A 16,381-nucleotide genomic window follows, 5' to 3' on the forward strand; every position below is an offset into this window, starting at 1 on the left:
TCACTAGAAACATCTACCACTCAAGGATGCCACTTGGGAAGGTGAACAGATCTTGAAGCATCTAGCATTGCAATTGTTTGAGGACAAACAGTTTTCAGGATAGGAGGCCTATCATATTTCGGCATGAAATAAATGAAATATCATTGTGTGTGGGACCGATTTATTTAGTATATCTTGGGGCCCATCTTTATTTTGTCATAAGTGTAGAGTAAGTCGTTGGCTCTGTTTGTGCAGCCTCGGGAGTTTATCGGACAAGTATTTATGTCTAGCGAGTAGGTTGTTTTTTAGTATGCATATGATTTTATTTTGTATTGCAAATTCTGTCTAGGAGTTCTGATTGTCGCCATTTCAGAAGTGCAAGATCTTCCGTATTTGGCCAGTTGTAATTTTGTTAGGATTCGAGCCTACCCTATTCTGCTTGTTGTACCTTGCTTGGACCTAGCAAATCCGAGTGCCATCTTCAGTAATAAATTGCACATATATGTGTTTTGGCATCATTCTCTATTTGGCAAATATTATGTGCATCTTGCATTCCTTTATTATCTTAATTCACATTTGGTTTGGCATTGTCCAAGTCACAGTACCTCTTCAGTCATTAGCTGTTCACCCTTACCCTCCTATCTGTACTGCTAACCGTACAATTTGTAAGCCATACCAACTCTATGACCTTCAAAAAACTTGCCAAACATAGAGGAAGTCACCGTATAAACATCAAAATCTGTACGCCAACATCTAGTTTTTTATATGACAAGCATTTTGCATATCTATACACAGTATGATGGATGGTAGTGGCGAACATTCTTGGCTGACATTGAAAATGTTAGTCCCCCCTCACCGTATGACCAAACCCACTCTCAACCCTGTACAACTTACTTCATTCCACCCTACAACACCTTCCACTCTCACTGCCATACGAACTTTGCACAAAGGAGGGACAATGTGACCTCTCCCAATCCATCCCTCCTGTACAACCATTCACTTTTTTCTGCAGAGTAGCCCGTACGACCCCATCTATGTCGTACATCAGTCTGTACATATAGCAGGAATACCAGTGTGCCACATAATTCCTTTGTGTGCAAGTATTGGCATTACCTGGAACATTACACATTCCACTCAATAATGCTAGTACAGATTTTTTCAAAAATATTTTTATAAAAAAATTGCATTCGCATAGTTTAATTTGCCAAATAATGAAACTGACATGGAGAACACTCTACTTTGGGTACTGACTGCTTGTTATAGCCTGGCCAGGATAGAATAAGTCATTCAAAATTCAAACAGCATGAAAGGCAAATAGGTATGTTTTTTTGAAATATTTCTTAGCTGTTTCTTCATATGATCCAAACTCTCTCTTTTTAAAAATTCCCAGCACAAGAACTATTAGAGCCCAGTTTCATTTTCTGAAAACTTCATCTGGGTTAAATTTCCAAATTGAATTAAGGGATCTGCACACTCTGGAATCCCAATACAGTCTTACATGTCCACATCCCATCACTATCACTAAATCAAAGCCTGGTCAAACATGAAAAATAGAATGGCGATTTGACCTGGCATACCCTGGCTGCCATTCCACATATGCTTGCAAGTATTTGTATTCTTTCGGCATTTTTTGCTTCTATGGCTGAATTTAGTTGATTCAATGCTTCAATTGTTTGGATTGGTAATAGTAATATAGCTCAGAAGAAGAAGAATAACTGCTGAAGGCCTCAATTTCATCAAATATAATATGTAATTATGAAATGCAGATTTATGAATATTGCATGAATATCTCACAATCAGTTTAGGTGTTTTTGTAGAGTATTCATTTCATTATATTCCTGGGCATACAGTCATTTCATAATGTGTAACTGTTGTTGGTGCTTCTACAGAGCAAAGACTACAAGTTGATACTTCCTCCTATATCCAATGGGAATAGTAATAACGAAGAGATGAAGTCCTACAAAATTTTATTGGCCTTTTCAGGCGTGAAGCATGCGTTATCAAGCAAACCAGGATATAACTCAAGGGTTGCTGAGTGCCAAGAGGCAGCTGCAATTTTGCTGGAGTGAGTTGATGTAGTCGCATGTGATAAGTTTGGTTGAAAAGTTTGATTAGTTCTCTTATTTTTCTTCTATTTTAGAATGGCTTCCCAAGTTTCCATAATTTTGAGGAAAAACTAAACCTCATATTTCCACTATTATATTTTTTGTGTTTGCTCACTGCTCCCAATATCTTGTGATTCAAACTGCCAAGAGGTCATTATTGGTGACAAAATATGACTGTCTTTTCTATCTTTTCAGCATTTTAACTTATTTTATAGACTTGCAAAGTATTGTTAATGTAGAATTGTTTTAGTATTTATGCTGAATTGGTGGATAAAATTTAGATGTTGACAAATATTTGCACATAGTAGTATAACTAAGGTTAGGTTTATTCGTATCATGGAGTTATGGTTGCTTGCTGTTCCTGACCGTCTAATATATTTTGTAGATATTGTGCACCTTCCATTTTTCTGCTTAATTTGTATTTTGTAGCTGCTGCTGTCAGCGTCTTTGTTGTAATTATTCAGTCCCATAGACCTTTTGCTGGTCTTTTGTTGGACATTAATATCATTATCTTATCTTATCTTGGGCATGGCATCCCCTTAAACATTTTGGAGCTGGTTCTCTCTCCAAATTTGCTTGTGGTGGATAATTCAGTGAAGAGAGAGTAACAATGTTTTGATTTTAGAACTTGTGTCAACATCAAAATTAAATCATTTCATAGACCTCTTTTTGGTCTTTTGTTGGACATTAATATCATTATCTTATCTTATCTTATCTATGGTCTGTACTCATTGTATCATCTTCATGTACGGTCTATGTATTTCTCAGATTTTGTATAATGTGCATCCATTACATATTTGTCCTATTTATGGGGCCATTCATATCACTTCATGTTATTGAATCTGCTGTAAAATATTTTTGTCATAACTTCTATTCATTTGAGTGCTGAAGTATTACTATAATTACTTAATAAGAACTGAACTGAAATGGCCATGACATGAGATTTTCTACTGTAAGTTAGTTGATTTCAACCAAATCTTATTTTCATATGGCTCAAATAATCTATATCATAATAATACTAACAACATTATTAACTTAATATATTTGAAAGATAGCTTCCTATGTCATGGTGACACCATCAAATTACTAATTATAAGTATGAAAGGGATGACTTACATCTTTACTAATCATCAAATTTAATCTAGACCTCATTTAGACGTTTGCAGGCATCTAACACAAAGATGCAATACTTGAGCATACTGACAAGATAATTTATAAGCATCAATAAACTTCTAGGATGGCTTCAATGCATGCACAAATGGGACAAGTGATCACACATTGTCTCACAAATGTCAAATGAAAAATACAACTTAAGGTGTCAATCATTACCCCAATATTAGAAGCCTATTGCCTCTAAAATTGTAAAAACTCCAGTCTGGTTATGACTTAATGGAATTAGTTTTATCAACATCAATTCCCTTACCCATTCATAAGGTTGTCATTTTAATGCTAAACTCTTGAGCACCATGCAAATAGATTTTGCCCAATTAACGATGTAGTCAATCAAATCGGTGAACATCCAGCCTTTGAAAAACTTATATTTAATTCTGTAACAATAGGATTTCTGTAATTCTGAATATAAAGAGCCAAACTGGCTTCTAATTTGAATGCAAATGAACAATTGAATTTTTTATAATTTTCAAAGTTTTCTAATTTTTTTGTAACTTTTCTTTGAAGGAATGAATTGACAACTTTCAAAATTTCTAAATTGAATTTAAGGAAATCAAACTTAACTGGAAAATCGAAACCACAATGCCCTTTTGTTTGGTATCATCATCAATCAAAATTACAAATTAATAATGGCACCTAGATTGCAATTTATATTTGACAAGTCGTCTTCACCCAATTGCCCTTTTTCTGTCCACATTAGCTAAATATTGCTAATATTTAACCGCACATACTTGTGTCTTAAATGCAGGAGGCTGTGAGCAGAATCACGTGCAAGCTGATGCTAAACGTGGCTTTCAAATAACTCCCCACACAGCTGCTAGATGGTAACATAGGCCCCAATCAAATACAAACGGTGGTTTTCAACAGCCGTCCCACCTCACACTGCTGTCCAAACATTTAGTGGAATCTGCCGTTGTCCCCAACCAAGGTGACCAATGTTGTGAATTCCGTAGACCTCCCAGTAGAAAATCGATCACCAGAATTAATGAAGATTCTCAGCAATAATTCTGTCAACCTTCTCTAGTATACCAATCTCCATAGCCACAGTGTTACACTCGGAGATTATAACAACTGTATACCTCAGCACAGTTGTTTATGAGAACTCAGAAATACCTTCAAACCCTCACCAGATTATCAAGAGATAAAATATATGATATTCAAGATCATCTTCTCCTCAACAAAAAGTTGCATTTATAACACAAATTGAGCCATCTAGCTTCACTTTCACTCTTTTTGCTTAATAGGCATCTTTACAATATAAAGTTATAATACTTTATAATATAAAGTACTATGCTTATTAAATGTGAATTAAATCATCATTAAGCCAACAAGCTCACTGATGAAAGACTTCAATAAAGAATCTCAGAGAGATCAAATATCCAAAATCAGAGGACCATCCTGCCTAAACTGCTCAATCCAAAAATAGCAACTGACCCAAAGTGACTTACTAAAAATAGTAAGTCCAAAAATAGCAAATCTTATGACAAAGAGCCCACAAAACCAGACATCAGCTCACGAGGGTCGCGATAATGAGCTGACAAACCCACACTCCGGAGACATGCTAAATCAGGGACATTACAATCCTCCCTCCCCAAGATTGCTTATCCTCAAGCAATCGAAGTCCGGAATGCTGTAGAATATCTTCAGGCTCCCATGTAGCATCCTCATCTAGAAGATTCTGCCACTTAACCAAGAACTCACGAATGGTCCTCTGTCGCAATTGCCTTTCTCTCGTATCAAGTATTGCTTCTGGAATCAACTCCAATCTCCCTTCGTCATTCAACGGAGGCAAAACAGGAGAAGGTTGCACATGATGACCCAAAGCCCCTTTGAGACATGAAACGTGAAACACATTATGAACTTTGCCGTCATCATGCAACTGCAACTCATATGCTACTCACCAACCCACCGCACAATCTAAAAGGGTCCATAATATCGCGGCTTAAGTTTCTCAGCTCCACTCTTCTTGATCAAAGACTTCCAATATGGCTGCAACATCAAGTAGACCATGCCCCCTACCTGATAAGTTCGAGCTGTTCTCTTTTGATCAGCATGCTACTTTTGCTGATTCTGTGCCCTCTGTATATTATCTTTCAAGGTGCTTACTACATCCTAGCTATCCTATAGCAACTCCCTAGCACTCAGTACTTTGCTATTGCCACATAACAAATCTACAAAACTAGGCGGAACATAACCATATAGAGCTCTGAAAGGCGACCTCTGTATAGTCATGTGATGAGTAAAATTGTAACAGTATTCACGTAAGTGGATCCATTTTACCCATGCCTTCTATTGAGAAGAGACATAATTCCACAAATAACCTTCAACCCACTTTTTCACTATTTTTGTCTAGCCATCAATCTACGGATGGTAGCTGGTGCTAGGAGTTAACCCAGTCCCATACAATCTAAATGTCTCCTGCCAAAAATGACTCATAAATCTACTGTCACGGTCACTCACAATGGTTTTAGGTAAACCATGCAACTTGAAGATCTCTTTGAAAAATAATTCAACCAATTGCATAGCTGAATAGGTAGTAGTAGTAGGGAAGAAATGAGCATACTTCGTGAGTCTATCTACTACCACATATATACAATCCCGCCCTTGGGCTTTAGGCAAGCCCACAATGAAATCCATGGAAATCCCTTCCCACTTCCTTTTAGGAATAAGAAGTGGCTGTAATAAACCAGCAGGATATGTGTGTTCATGTTTGTTCCTCTGACAAATCGAACACTCTCAGACATAGTGATGAACATCAGTCTTCAATCCCTTCCATGTAAATCTCTCTCGAACCAGTCTGTAATTCTTAAAATAACCAAGGTGACCGGCCATAGGAGAATCGTGAAATGCCCGTAGGATAACCTTATGCACATCTAACTCTAGAATAAAAAATATACTCCCTTTGTAGATAATCAACTCTCCTGAGAGCAAATACCTCTCATCCTGAATACTACCATCCACAATACTTGTTGCCCACTGATCTTTGGCATATTCAGCTATAATCAAATGTCTCCAATCCTCTGAAATATCATAAACTACACAAAGGTGAGGTCTCCTCGAAAGAGCATTCATGGCTACATTTTGAGTCCCCTTGATATAGGAGATATCAAAATCGTAAGACTGAAGCTTGCTAACCCATTTTTGTTGTCTCTCATTCAAATTCCTCTACTCCAGGAAATGTCTTAGGCTATTATGATCGGTCTTAATACAAAACTTGTTGCCTACCAGGTACTGCCTAAATTTAGCCAAAGCATGCATGATAGCTAACATCTCCTTATCATAAATGTTGAAAGTTCTCTCAGGATCCCACAGTTTCCTGCTTTCAAAAACAATAGGACATCAATCCTGGGACAAAACGACACCAATGCCCTCTTCGGAGGCGTCACGATGCAAACCAAAAGGCCTAGAAAAATCAGGTAAAGCCAATATTGGACATGAAGTCATAATAGACTTAAACTTCTCGAAACATTCTTGTGCCTGAGCTGACCACTGGAAAGCACCTTTGCGGGTCAAATTTGTAAGGGGAGCAACATGTCGGGAGAAACCAGCTACAAACCTACGGTAAAAAGCACAAAGACCAATAAACCCTCTTAACTATGTCAGGGTCTCAGGTGTAGGCCACTCCACAATAGCATGGATCTTATTCGGGTCCATACGAACTCCATCGGAGCTAATAATATGTCCTAGATAAAGTAACTTTGTCATACCAAGAGAACACTTAGACTCTTTGGCATACAAGGATGCCTGATCCAAAAATACCCAAAACTATATCTAGATGAACCACATGATCATCCCAAGTCTTACTATAAATCAAAATGTCGTCAAATAAGGCCAACACAAACCTGTGGAGCTGACTGTGGAACACCCTATTCATAGTAGCCTGAAAAGTGGCAGGAGCATTGGTGAGACCAAAAGGCATGACCAAGAATTCAAAGTGCCCACAGTGACATCTGAATGTTGTCTCTATGTCTTGCTCTCTAACCCGGATTTGATGATAGCCGGATCTCAGATCAATCTTCGAAAAGTACTTTGGCCCATGCAATTCATCAATGAGCTCACCAATCCGTGTAACGGGATACCAATTTTTTATGGTCCTCTTATTCAACATCTGGTAATCAATGCACATTCGAAGGGTACCATCCTTCTTCACTAGAACAATTGAAGAAGCGAATGGGGACTTACTTGGTTCGACATGCCCCTGATCAAGTAGGTCCTATATGGTCTTCTCAATCTCATCTTTGAGCCTCTTCGGATGGCGATAATAGGCTTAGTGCCCTCCTCCAACTCAATAATATGCTCAATTCTGCGATCTAGTGGCCTGCCAAGGGGTATATCATTAAACACTTTGGAGTGTTTAATCCTCAACTGTTGGATATTAGGATGATATTCTGCCTCCTCAATATTCTTTTGAGTTGGCAGAATTTTGCACTCTACAGCCCAATCAACAATATCCTTATGACAAACCAAGTGCTGCATACGCCTAAGTGAAGTCTGCTTTAGCTCATCATCACAGATTGCTTTAAAAACTTGGGGCTACCCATCCTTAATGAACCTTATCTCCATCTTCTTAATGCTCAGGTAGATATCCTTAAGTGTGTGTAACCATGCCATACCAAGAACTATATCTGTCCCCCCCATGTCTAGCACATAAAATTCTGTAGTGAAAGCTTATGTATTAAGCTTCACAGGAAGATCTGAAATCATCTTGTTACACTTCAGGGTGTAACCATCAACTACCTGTACTCATAGGCCCTCGAAATCCTCAATCTGTATACCTCTCTTGGTAACCAAACGGGCATCAATGAAATTATGAGTAGCTCTAATATCAAATCAAGTAACAATACCCTGTCCAGCTATGAGCCCACGCATCTGAAAAGCTCCCTCCTTCCTCATATTGGATAAATAAGCTACCTTTAGGTTGGAGTCATCCACCTCATCATCAACATCATCATTCCTATGCTGATCTTGATCACTATCCCAAACAGCTCCTAAAAATCAGTACTACCATCATCATCGTAGAACCACTCCATCATCCTGTTTTTACCCTTAGGCTTCATGGGATAGTCATGGTTGAAATCATAGGGACCCCTACAATAGAAACGCAACTTCCGCCTCCTCAAATCATTAATGGTTTCCTGGTCCAAGGGTGTTGCAGCAAGTCGCTTAACCTCTGTCTTCTCCTCTCTTCGGGAAGGTGTCCTATCATAGCAAGATGTAGCAGGGTTTGACGCAAACTTGCCTCTAGGTGTAGAGGCCTCTAAATTTCGGGCCTTTTTCATTGCCTCTTGTAATGATCGGGGGTCTAATGACTTACCCCACCCTCTGAGTGGCTCAACAAGACCCTCAATGAAAAGCATAACCCTCCTCTTCTCAGATATGTCATACACCATCACTAAAAACCTCTGGAACTCATTGATGAATGCCTCCAAATCAAATGTTTGTCGTAACTGAGCCAATTCTCTAAAATAAACCTTAGGATCTGTCTTGTCAAAACGTTTTATCAATTTGTCGACAAACTCCTAATATGAAATGATCTGATCATGATGGAGAGATACCAAACCATGATACCACCAATCGTGCACAACTCCATCAAGTTGTAGCACAGCAAATCTAATGGCATCCTCCTCAGTCATAGGACGCAAAGCAAGGTACGTGTCGAGCTTGTGGACCCAACCTCTAGTAGTCACTCTACCGCTCCCATCAAAATGAGCCAATGTCATCTTACCAACTGCCTACTGGAGCTCAATATACCTAGGCCGCTGTCTGTCAGTAACAAGCCTACCCCTGAAATGCTCATGCATCTGTGTCAGATACCTATCAAAATTCAAGTTATCCTTTAATGCTTGAGGAAGAGCATCCCACTCATGAAAATGAGTCAGTATATCATCAACAAATGGGACAGCGTCAAAAGTAGTGCTAACTATATCTAACTCGGGTCTCAAGAAACTAGGTCTCTGTGGCCTATCTTGTGCACCAATATAACGTGTCCTGTCCACCTTGTCATCCATCCTGACATGATCCTCGATCTTGTGCTTGTCATCAGCCCTGAGCCTTTCATCAAAACATGACCTGTAGGAACCAACAGAAACATCTCGATCTCTCTCTCTACCTCGATCCCGAGGCAAGGCTAACTGCTACAAGGTAGTAGACAACTGTTAGAGAACACCTATCATCTGTTGTTGCCTGGCTATGATATTTCGGAATGCTTGCAAGGCATCTCTATCAACTTGAGCATCAGTAGCATGCTGTCCGTAGCCACTAGAACCACCCGGACTACCCACTGTGCTAAACTGAATCTCCGGCTTTCCCTCTCTAGGAGGTACATTCTAATACCATCAGCTGTAGTGCATTCCAAGCACAAACCTTCAATCACCATCCATATCTCAAGATGCAAACAAACAAAATATTCTTCTGAAATTCTAAGCCCAATTCCTACAGGCTGGCAAGAAACTGCTCTGATACCACTATAAAGAGTCGAACTGGCTTCTAATTTGAATGCAAATGCACAATTGAATTTTTTATAATTTTCTAAGTTTTCTAATTTTTTTGTATTTTTTCTTTGAAGGAATGAATTGACACTACTTTTAGAAATTCTAAATTGAATTTAAGGAAATCAAACTTAATTGGAAAATCGAAACTGCAATGCCCTTTTGTTTGGTATTATCATCAATCAAAATAACAAATTAATAATGGCACCTGAAGTGCGATTTATATTTGACAAGTCATCTTCACCCAATTGCCCTTCTTGAGTCCACGTTAGCTCCTTATTGCTAATTCCCAGCCGCACATACTTGTGTCTTAAATGCAGGAGTCTGTGAGTAGAATCACATGCAAGTTGATGCTAAACATGGCTTTCAAATAACTCCTCACATGTCTGCTGGATGTTAATGCAGTCCCCAGTCAAATACAAACGGTGGTTTTCAACACCCATCCCACCTCACATTGCCATCCAAACACTTAGTGGAATCTACCCTTGTCCCCAACCAAGGCGACCAATGTTATGAGTTCCATAGACCTCCCAGCAGCAAATCGATCACCAGAATTAATGAAGATTCTCAGCAATAATTCAGTCAACCTTTTCCAGTATACCAATCTCCCTTGCCACAATGTTACAGTCAGAGATTATAACAACTATATACCTTAGCACAATTGTTTATGAGAACTCAGAAATACCTTCAAACCCTCACCAGATTATCAAGAGATAAAATATATGATATTCAAGATCATCTTCTCCTTAACAAAAGGCTGCATTTATAACACAAATTGAGCCATCCAGCTTCACTTTCACTGCTTCGGCTTAATAGGCATCTTTACAATATAAAGTTATAATACTTTATAATATAAAGTACTATGCTTATTAAATGTGAATTAAATCATCATTAAGCCAACAAGCTCACCGATGAAAGACTTCAATAAAGAATCCCAGAGAGATCAAATATCCATAATCAGAGGACCATCTTGCCTGAATTGCTCAATCCAAAAATAGCAATTGACCCAAAATGACTTACTAAAAATAGCAAGTCCAAAAATAGCAAATCTGATGACAAAGACCCCCAAAACCAGACATCAGCTCACAAGGGTCGCGATAATGAGCTGACAAACCCACACTCTAGAGACCTGCTAAATCAAGGAAATTACACTGAATTTATGCATTAATTATGACAAATGATCTATAATTGGATATGACCTTTCACTTCCATCTTAGTTTGGTTTGCCACAATGAAATACTGAAATAAAATATTGAAACATACACTAGTTTCTAAGGCCAGATGGAACTCTTTATTTTGATTGCAAATGCAAGTGAAAATCATAATCAAGGAAATGGAACCTAGTAAATATATCAGAACTCCTAGGTGGCTAATGATGGATAGGATTCCTTCCTAGAAGCTCAACGTGCAGCTCTAGAATTGGGCGTACAGACCATAGATTCTCTCCAAGTTGGATGCTACCTTCATCAATAATAATCAGTCAAAATGCCCAACGCAGACCCAACATTATATGCATAATTCTTTTGATATCATGCGCAAACCTCTTGATAATAATTGCAGGTCAAAGGTAATTATTTACTGGTCTCAAATCTGCCTTTAGACACCTAATATATCAAATGCAGACCCTAAATAAGGAAGCACATGCCTTCATAAAGGTAACGCAAACATGGAAAAAGAAACGCAGGCCCTGAGAATGTTCTAACGCCACTATAGGATGGAACAGCAACACCACGATGCACACTGATTTTCGAAAATCCGAATCATAGGTCTGTAGAATATAACTGCAGCCTCCAGTCTCTTCAAATTAGACAATTATAGAAATGAAAGACTCTAAGCAATCCACACATATGCAAATTGAGCTTCAATGATAATGCAACTAGATCCCAAACAATGACGTCTCCCAATAACAAATTGTACAGTAGGAAGACTCCCCTAATGTTCAAACTTACAATTCTCAGAATTGAACTCACTACGATTCTTAACCAAAGCTTCTTCGAGAGCAACAATAAGAATAGTAGGAAGACAAGCAATTTCTCAGAAATCCACAATACCTCAATTGTGGAAGAACAATCAACTTCAAACCTTTTACTTCAGCAAGGGCACAAGAACAACCTCAGGAGAAAGCCACAAAGGCAACAAAAGCAAATAAATATCCAAGCATGCTTTTCCCAATGAAACGAGCTCCTATTTATACTTCTTTGTTGGTCAAAGTTTTCTAAAAAACTCCACTTTAGAAATTGTGGAAGTTTTCCATAAGAACTCAACACTTGAAACTTTCCAACACACTTTTTAGAAATATCTCTTAATGTTATTATTATAATAACATAAATATTATTATAATAATGCAACTTAATAATTAATGAATAAATAAGAGCTCTAAAAGATCCCAAAAGGATCCTTTCACTGAACTCCTATAAATTTTAATTAAAATAATAGATTCTCCTATGTTTTCCTTGTGGTTTTAGAGAATTTGACAGAAGTTGCAGAAAGATTGTTTCTTCTTTTTTGTATTTTCAAAATATATGTAAAACAATAATTAAAAACAGTAGCAAATAATATAATATTCAGTCAACCAGAATAGGTACAAATCGTACCAAGCAAGATATGTAATCAATATGCTAGCAAAGGTGTTTACAAACAAAGAATGATGATGCCAGTTGCAAGAATGGACCAGCCATGCACCAAAAGGGCAGAGATGGCTGACGTAATCCAACCAACAAACTACGTGCCAGCTGAAAGGCAGTCGTACGACTGCTATAGTCACACCAAGGAGCAAGAAGATCCCAACATGCCAAACAAAACCCCCAATGTGCAATGCACAAGCACCCTCAATGCTAAACTTAACAATCTTTGCCAATTGTTGAAAAAATACTATAGAATGCTACTGAAACCTATTGGGGTTTGCGTCCCAATAGCCAGGTTCTAGGGTTTGGATCCCAGACCTCTAGAATCGCTCCTCAAAGCAAAATTGCAAATACCAAGAATTAAGATGTAAAAGATAATGAAAGAATGAGCCAACATCTCGTTTCATCCCCCTCTCAAAGCCAGTTGGACCCTAAAGGGAGAATATGCCTTTCCTTTTATTATAAAATGGCATCTTCTCAATTAAAAGGTCTTTATGTATAGGAAAAACACCCCTTTCCTCAAATAACATAATTCTAGGTGCCCGAAGGTCTCCGGATGATGAAAATAAGCTATAATAATTCAAAACCTTTCCAACAAGCTATAATACATAGATCTGCCTGACCAGATGAAGCCAAAATCCCCTTATTACTTCAATTAGCTGTATAAATAGCTTTATTTTAATTTATTTAAATGCAAACTTAGGAAATATTAAAAATATTTCATTTTATTCAACTGGAAAGCCAAACTAACCAAATAATCAGTGAACAGGTCTTGTCACCTGCCTGTGACTAATGCTGGGCAATGTGAGCCAACTGATAGTCCCATCCCTAAAAACTAGGGATGCTCCTAAAAACTAGGGAATATACCATGTCATCCTGAAACTGAAACCATGGTCTCGAGGAGCCTCCAATTTGATCACTACCACAACCTCCTAAATTTTACGGAAATCCCTAAAAATAAGGAATTGCACTGATTGACTCTCAAACTAATTGTAGAACCAACTCTAGTCACTGAGTATCCAGTATGAGTCTCTATCTACCATTGCTAGCCTACAAGACTCCAATAATAGGCTAACTCTCATGACTCTACTAGTCAGACTAGAGAGGGGACATGACAAGCTCATGCAATTATTAACTTTATTTATTGTAGGTGACAACCAATTGCGAAAGCCACCCACTACACTACCAAAAATAGCAACTGTCAAAAATAGACTTACTAAAAATAGAAAGTCCACAACTGTGACCCCCAAAACACCCTGTCAACTCACGAAGGTCGCTATGATGAGCTGACTCCATCAACTGCATAGACTTGCCAAAAATGGGGACATTATAGTCCTCCCTCCCCGAAATTGCTTGTCCTCAAGCAATTTGGCATCATACCAAAACCTCCATCGTGATCCCTTAAGAAGCAAAGGATGTCCCTATCCCCACTGAACCAATTGAATGCCAATACCATCATCAAACCCAATAACATGACCTGCAACATAGTACTGAATATTTGTGTTGGTGATGTAAAACTCGAAACATCACTAACAGACAAATCCATAGGAGATCTCAACACACTCTCCTTCATTATACCTACCAAATCATCCTGTAGACAATCCAGCTTAGGCTCAGACCAACTTTAAACCCGATGCAAATCTTGAACATGTGAGTCATACCAAACTATAAATACTTATCACAATATAAACTCTATCATCAGTATGATCATCTCCATCAACATCCTCATGCTGCTATGATGACTTATCCTCAATCACATTAGTGTAAACCCACATACCACAATTCACTTCTCTTTCAACGTCAACGCGCAAGTATGACCTTTAGAGAAAGGCCCCTTACACCAATAGCAAAGCTAACACCTCCTCAAATCCTCTCTACAAATATCATCAAACCTCCCCGCTAACTTACCCTTGTCCTCAAGAACTGGTGGGGGCTCATCATCGGGCGGAAGTACAGAAGATTTCAAAGCAACCTTGCTTTGAGAAGAGGACTCCAAGTCGCATGCCTTCCTCATCGCTACCTGTAGAGAAGATGGGTCCAATGACTTCAACCATCCATGGAGTCGCTCAGTCAATCCCTCCATAAATAACATCACTCGTCTGCACTCCGAAATATCAAAAACCATGACTAAAAGCCTCTGGAACTCACTGATGTAACTCTCCAATCCACCAGTCTACTTTAGCTGAGCCAACTCACATAAGTACACCTCTAAAATCCTTCCTATCAAATATCTCGACTAGGCGATCCACGAGCTCTTGATAGGAAGTGATCTAAGCATGTTGCAAAGAAACTAACCCATCGTACCTCCAGTCATGGGCAGCTCCATCTAGATGCAACACTCCAAATTTAATAGCGCCCACCTCTGACATAGGATGCAAAGCCAAATATGTGTTGAGCTTATGAATCCAAACTCGAGCTGTAACTCTTCCAGTTCCATCAAAGTGCTCCAACATCATCTTACTAGCAACTTGTTGTAACTTAGTTTGTCGAGGTCGTTGTCTCTCAGGTGTCGACCTCACTTTGGAATGCTCCCGTTTTTGAGTTAGGAAACTATCAAATTTCAAATGATCTTTAATAGCCTATGGTAAAGCATCCCACTCCGCAAAGTGTGCCACCACGTCATCAGCAAAATGAGCGAGCTCAGACTCAATACTGATTGCATCCACCTCAGGTCTTAGAAACATGGGCCTTTGTGGCCTATCATGATTACCAGTATGTATGTCAGCTCTGTCAACTAATCCACCACGATCCTCAACTCAAACCCAATCTGCATCTTGGTACCTATCACCATCTTAGGTTCCATCCACGACTCGAGATCTATGAGAACCAACAAAATCATCCCAAGCTCTCTCCCTACTCCGTCCTTGAGGAAGTGTTATCTGTTGTAGAGTGGTAGACAACTGCTATAGTACACCCGTCATTTGTTGTTGTCTGGTTGCCAAGTTCCTAAATGTTCGCATAGCCTCTCTGTCAACATCAACATCTCTTAACTCCTGACCGACCTAAACCACTTGGACTTCCAACAGAACCAAACTATATCTCAAGTTCACCTTTCCTAGGTGGAATGGAACGTCCTCTTCAAGTATAGTGCGTACTCAACACAAATCTCCTATCATCAACTATGATATTGAATAGAAAATAATGGATCAAATATTGACTACAATTCTAGCCAAGCATTGACCACTATCAATTGATTTGGAGCCCAATTCCTGCAGGCTGGCAGGAAACTGCTCTAATACCATTGTTAAAAACCAAGTTTGGTTATGGCTTAATGGAATTAGTTTTATCAACATCAATTCCCTTACCCATTCATAAGGTTGTCATTTTAATGAGCACTTGGTACGCAAAGCTAATTATCACTATAGATAATGCTAAAGTCTTGAGCACCATGCAAATAGATTTTGCCCAATTAATGACGTAGTCAATCAAATCTCTAAACATCCAGCCTTGGAAAAACTGATATTTAATTCTGTAACAATAGGATTACTGTAATTCTAAAGTTATGCACTAATTATGACAAATGATTTATAATTGGATATGACCCTTCACTTCCATCTTAATTTGGTTTGCAACAATGAAATACTGAAATAAAAAACTAAAACATACACTAGTTTCTAAAGCCAGATGGAGCTCTTTATTTTGGTTGCAAATGCAAGTGAAAATTACAATCAAAGAAATGGAACCTAGTAAATATATCAGGACTCCCAGGTGGCTAATGATGCATAGGATTGCTTCCTGCAAGCTCAACATGCAGCTCTAGAATTGGGCGGACAGACCATAGATTCTCTCCAAGCTGGATGCTACCTTCATCGATAACAATCAGTCAAAACGCCCAACACTGACCCAGCATTATATGCATAATTCTTTTGATATCAAGCGCAGCCCTCTTGATAATAATTGTAAGTCAAAGGTGATTATTTACTGGTCATGAATCTGCCTTTAGATGCCTAATATATCAAATGCAGACCTTGAATAAGGAAGCACAGGCCTTCATAAAGGTAACACAAACCTGGAA

General features: G+C 38.6%; 1 protein-coding gene across 2 annotated transcripts in view; it reads left to right on the plus strand.

The window, feature by feature from the left end:
- GALAK (galacturonic acid kinase) overlaps positions 1-16,381 on the plus strand; it is a 235,927-nt gene that overhangs the window by 182,898 nt on the left and 36,648 nt on the right. For both annotated transcript variants that reach the window (XM_089813521.1, XM_089813520.1), the window contains exon 9: positions 1,869-2,044. In XM_089813521.1, the coding sequence (XP_089669647.1) occupies positions 1,869-2,044 (176 nt within the window). The remainder of the gene's footprint in view (positions 1-1,868; positions 2,045-16,381) is intronic.

Source organism: Cupressus sempervirens, chromosome 2, assembly GCF_028749045.1.
Source record: "Cupressus sempervirens isolate cs-2001-9-10 chromosome 2, ASM2874904v1, whole genome shotgun sequence".
Lineage (NCBI taxonomy): Eukaryota > Viridiplantae > Streptophyta > Pinopsida > Cupressales > Cupressaceae > Cupressus > Cupressus sempervirens.